The 6000-nt window shown below is 37.4% G+C and overlaps 1 protein-coding gene across 7 annotated transcripts in view; it reads left to right on the forward strand.

Annotated features, from left to right (window-relative positions):
• The window catches only part of LOC138713342 (BTB/POZ domain-containing protein 2-like), a 332232-nt gene extending 328282 nt beyond the window's left edge, over window positions 1-3950 (forward strand). For all 7 annotated transcript variants that reach the window (XM_069845364.1, XM_069845371.1, XM_069845365.1 and 4 more), the window contains one exon: window positions 959-3950. In XM_069845364.1, coding sequence (XP_069701465.1) covers window positions 959-2015 — 1057 coding nt within the window. In that variant the 3' untranslated portion in view covers window positions 2016-3950. The remainder of the gene's footprint in view (window positions 1-958) is intronic.
• The last annotated feature ends 2050 nt before the right edge of the window (window positions 3951-6000 follow it).

The following is a 6000-nucleotide window of genomic DNA, read 5'->3' on the forward strand; positions in this document are numbered from 1 at the left end:
TATGTCTTTCTTGTGTTAAATTCTATCGTACTGGTTAACATGTTTCGGCCTGTTATGGGCCTTCTTCAGAACTGGTTGTTGCTGGTCTCGGCGCCTTTTGTTTTGTTTCCTGTGGGGGTGTGTTTGTGTAGTGTTATGTGGAGCCAAAGAGTGTGTGTGTTCTGAAATTGAGTTGTGTGTTGAGAATTTAATTTGGGTGTGTTTTTGTGTGTCTATATATTTCGTATTGTTCTAGTGTGTTCAGTTTCTGGCTTTTTGGTTGGATGTGTAGAATTTCCATGTCTGTGTTTATGTTTCTGTAGGTGTGGTTAGCATTTGTGACGTGTTTTGCATATGTGGAAGTGTTTTGTAATTTTGTTATGGCTGTGATGTGTTCTTTGTAATGTGTTTGAAACGATCTGCCTTTCTGTCCTATGTAGTTGTTGCAGGTGTTACATTTGAGATTGTGTACGCCTCTGCATATGCTGAACACGTCACAAATGCTAACCACACCTACAGAGACATCAACTCAGACATAGAAATTCTACACATCCAACCAAAAAGCCAGAAACTAAACACACTAGAACAATACGAAATATACACACTAAAACACAAACTCAATTTCAGAACACACACACTCTTTGACTCCACATTACATTACACAAACACACCCCCACAGGAAACAAAACAAAAGGCGCCGAGACCAGCAACAACCAGTTCTTAAGAAGGCCCATAACATGCCGAAACATGTTAACCAGGTACGATAGAATTTAACACGAGAAAGACGTATAATACATATTCCGAAGTGATACAGTGTTAAAAGTTGTGTAATCAAGATGTATAACTTATTATATTTCAGAGGTGTTCAGACTCAGAATATGTCTCTCTCTTGCCTTTATTTACAATCTTCATACTCTAACCTTCTCTGTCAGGACAATTGTAATGTACCAAATCTAATATGTATTTATTCTGCTTGCAGATACTTGTACAAAGAAACGGTCCAGTTGCAGTCAGTGTCAACAGCTTTGCACACACTGTATGCAGCCTTCAAATACCAGTGTGGCGGACTGGTGAAGATCTGTGTTTTATATCTCGATTCTCAGCTAGACCATTCCTCTGTGTTGGAGGTTTACAGACACCTTCGAATTTACTACGATCCCTCACGTTCATCAGATCACAGTCCACAAGACGATAGTTCTTCATCACAACAGTCGTCCATCACTCCGTCGGCACCTCCTATGGAAGCCATTGCTTTTGGAGGTCAAACCCCACCAGGACAAGACGTAGAATATCACAGCCTCTCTGAAAACAGCGATGACCTCAACGAAGTGATGTCTTACTGTGGCGCTCTCCATCATAACTGCTTGCAGTACATTGACCTTCACAGTCAAGAGGTTTTGGAACAGGAACAAGTGGAGGATTTAGATCTCGAAGGACTCAGACTGATAGCAGAGAGAGAAACTCTCGCTCTGACCTCAGAGTGCGTCCTCTTTGATGCTTTGGTCAGATGGTGTAACCGCGAGTGCAAGAGGAGGCAGTTAGAACTATCTGCAGAGAACAAACGGGCCGTTCTCGGCGAAGAGACCATCCACACTGTTCGGTACTTACTTATGAGTTCCAAGGAGTTCTTGGCCGGTCCTATGCCAAGTGGTTTGCTGCACCAGAATGAGATAACGGTGATCTTGGGACACATTCTAGGCCATCCAGATTCTGAAAATCCGTTTCTTGCAAATGTCCTGCCGAGGATGAGAACCCCGAGGAACAGACCACGAGGTCAGTCTGTTCCTCTTAGCAGGAGATCGGCCTCTTTGCGCTGCAACGGTGATATAACAACGTCCTCAGGAGACAGTGCGATGCTGAGGAATGGGAAGCGGTGGGGTGGAAGGAAGTATGGGAAGAAAGATCCGAAGAAGCCTGGGAAGAAAAAGAGCAAAAGCTGCTCTCCTGATAGGGAAGCTCTGGAAGGACATAAGCGTAGTACTGGTTCCTGTATTGTGGAGTACGTATTCAGTGCTCTCTCTTGCGTGTTTGACTGACAGCATAAGCTTTTTATATACAGCACTGTATTACTTAACTTATTCATCTCATAGATGTAAAAAAATGTTGAATGTTAAACTGCTTGATGCAATTATTCTAAAGCGCTGCACTGCTGTGGCCATATTTCATACTACTTATCACATTATTTATCTTTGCCATTTGACAGTTATTAAATACTTTTTAAGAGTATATAATTAATTAATTTTAATTGATACTTTGCAGAATATATACAAAAGCCATTTTTATAATCGAACATTAGTACTTAACATTGTTGATCTGTCCTTGTTGTGTGGACTAGATAAAATAGAAATAACAGTAAAATATCTCCCGTCATCTTGTGCTGTGATTAACCCAAAATTTATACAGAAATATTATTGAGTGGATGAACTAATCATTGTTACCAGAATTGTCTTTTGAAATTGTAAACAGTTTATCATTTGTTGATTAGTAGTTGTATGGGACCTGAATGAGGAAAAGCTATAAGCGTCTTGTGGATCTTTCAATTGACTTCAGCTTCTGACGATTATAGTTTCTTTCGAGAACGTTTCAAACGTAGACTATGTGATGTTCGCTTAATAAGACGGAGGAGAAAATTAAACATTATTTTCCTTCTTTGTGGAAAGTTTTATGTTCCACTAGATATTACAGAACTATTACATAATAATGACTCTTTTGACTCACTCACAGTGAGTAAGTTAATATTTTACTTGCGTTGATATATGTAATATGCTTTTATTCGATTATTTCTTGTATTATAGAATTATTGTATAAAACTAAATCTTCTAGTAATTCTCATAAGTTAAAAAAATATCTTCACTGAATCTTTCACTGGTTAACTTTATCCACAATACAGATTGTAAGGTTACCATAACATTCCATTGAGTGACTATGGAATGCCTTAGTTGTTAAAGAAAATAGTTCTCAATGAACTGTTGGCAGTAACTAATTCGCCCCTGTAAAATATTTCCAATCATAAAAAAAGATAAAAATAATACAATTTTAAACTTATTCATTTATATAATTTAATATTGAATCTTATTGCTGTATACTTATTGTAAATATTATTATATTTTCAAAAAGTTTGAATTAATGTAAACATGTTTTTAGTGTGCTTTAATAACTATTCTATATTTTGATCAATGTGAAGTGATGTTTAAAATATCTCTACTCGAAATTTAAAAAACACTGACACTCGCTCATTGTATTATTCGAAATAATCGAGACCATAACTAAAGAATCAGAGTAGGCTATGAAACTACATCCTACGACGACACGTGAAGGAGTGCGTCAATTATATGAATATCGTAAATTAATTAATAAATCAGAAAACTAAAAATATGTAATTGGTGCACTCATTATTATAAATGGAAAAAATCTTGTATTAGGCATTCAAAAGCCTCCCGTAATTTTTTGACAAGTAAAATCTATTTCAGGAATTCAATTTGTAGGATCTTACATCTGCTTTGCTATTGACTAGACAATGTTGTAATGACACATACTGAAAGATCCATCAGAATGCTTATATTGGAGAGAAATGTAAATATCTGTAAAGAGAGCATGGTGCAGGCACCAGGAAGTTGTAAGATTATGTTCAATTGCTTGGAAAATTTTTGTGATAAAATATTTTATCTATTGGTGCTTAATGAAGTGTTACTTAAAAATTGCCATGCATTTATAGCTTGTAATTATTTTGTTCATTTAAATATGAAAAGTACCTTTTGTAATTTTGTTAAAATATTTCCTATTTGAATTTGTTTTACAGTCAATGATCAATGCATTTGCTGCAAATGTAATTAGTGCTTTATTGTAGTACCAAGTCTGAAATCTAGTCACCTACCACTTCAGTTGCTATGCATACTGAGGTGAATATTGTAACGAATTTGTAACCTTAAACTGCCATAAGTATGTCAAATATAACTAATGATAAATATGAATATGAGTTGTCTTCAGTTTACCTTATTCCTTCCATAGTTACTTACAAATGGTTTTTAAGGAACCCGCAGGTTCATGTTGCCCTCACATAAGTCCGCCATCGGTCCCTATCCTGAGCAAAATTAATCCACTCTCTATCATCATATCCCACCTCCCTCAAATCCATTTTAATATTATCCTCCCATCTATATTTCCGCCTCCCCAAAGGTCTTTTTCTTTCCTGTCTCCCAGCTAATACTCTATATGCATTTCTCGATTCGCCCATATTCCTTCCATACAGCGTGAAATAGAAAGCTGCAACCAAGAGTTTCTACCACGTGAGTTAAGTTACTTTGCGGACTAACAATCAGTCCGTATATTATTAAGTTTTTTCCGCTATTACCTGTTTAATAACACCCAAATCAAGTGATAAATTTAGGGGGTAACCGGGGGGGGGTAATTTCCCCCTCCACCCCGGATTCCAAGATATCCCCTCCCTGGACATTTCAGACTTTTTTTAACTAAAAAGATATAATTTATGACTTTTCAGTAACTAAAACAAATTCTGTTATGTAGATTTTCAGGTAGTTGTTTCCTTGAGGATTGGTGGTGCGCCGGTCTGCAGGCCGATCTTGATTGGTTAAAATTTAAACCAATTGAATTTTCAGTCTTGATTGTTACAGTAAAGAAGTGACTTGTATTTTGTTTTTATTGTAATTTTCAATGTTACTTTTGTTTAGCAAATATATAATAATTTTGTTTACTAAAATAGTAATAGCACAGTCTAGTATATATAGTCACGAAGCTTGAGTTGTGAGGGTACTAGAACAATAGACTGTGCTGGTACTATTTCGCATTGTCTGTGATGAGGCGATAGTAGCGATCTAGTAGTTAGCAACTATCTATGGATGCATATTCCGTACGTATTGAGCTTCGTGAGTGTATATACTAGACTGTGGTAATAGCATATGCAGTAAACATAAATACTTCAGTGTAAGTTGCCCACACCTGTGGAGTAACGGCTAGAGCGTCTGGCGCGAAACCAGGTGGCCCGGGTTCGATTCCCGGTTGAGGCAAGTTACCTGGTTGAGGTCTTTTCCGGGGTTTTCCCTCAACCCAATATGGGCAAATGCTGGGTAACTTTAGGTGCTGGACCCCGGACTCATTTCACCGGAATTATCACCTTCATTTCATTCAGACGCTAAATAACCTAGATGTTGATACAGCGTCGTAAAACAACCCAATAAAATAAAAATTCAGTGTAAGTTGGCAAAACAAGAGACATTGTTTACTTTTCTGAAAAGGGATTGAGGAGTCATCCTTTGCATTTAATGAATAAAAGTCCCGGCGGGACGTCTGTTCACCTTAAATTATACAGTTATATTGTCTGGGTAATTTCAAAGGGTACATCGTTCATATAATCCTATCTGATTTTTAAGGAACGATACTGATAGAGGGGTGACAGGTAGGCGCATAGATGAGGTGGTAAGGGGAAGACTGCGATCTTTCTTTCACCTACCCTGCCATGCCCGTCTTACAAACCACTATGACATAGGATCGCCAAGGAGATATCACAGGACAATAAAAAATCTAAGTACAAACATCCTGACCTATGGGATGGAGATAAATTTCCGCCCACATTAGAAATCTAACCTGGATCGTTGGGGTGGGAAGTGCGTAGGCTATCCACAGAGCCACAGCCGCGGACAGAGATTTTTCCTTCGCTAAAAATAGGCCTAACCAATGCCCTGCCATATTTTGTGGGCTGGGAATGCTCCTAATTGGAAGGTAAGCGCAATAGATGCACGAAGTCGCAGTGCTTGGTCCTAGTGACGCCATCTCATACGTATACAATACATACAGTGAGAGACATAATAAGTTGATTGTTGACTGGGCGAAAATGTTTCAAGATCTGTAGCGCAGTTCATAAGAGGGTATAGTTTTAATTCCGAATTCTTAATATTGAGTCTTAAATATAATAATAATAATAATAATAATAATAATAATAATAATAATAATAATAATAATAATGGCTTTATTTAACCTGGCAGAGTTAAGGCCATAAGGCCTTCT

Source organism: Periplaneta americana, chromosome 14 (genome assembly GCF_040183065.1).
Source record: "Periplaneta americana isolate PAMFEO1 chromosome 14, P.americana_PAMFEO1_priV1, whole genome shotgun sequence".
Classification (NCBI taxonomy): Eukaryota; Metazoa; Arthropoda; class Insecta; order Blattodea; family Blattidae; genus Periplaneta; species Periplaneta americana.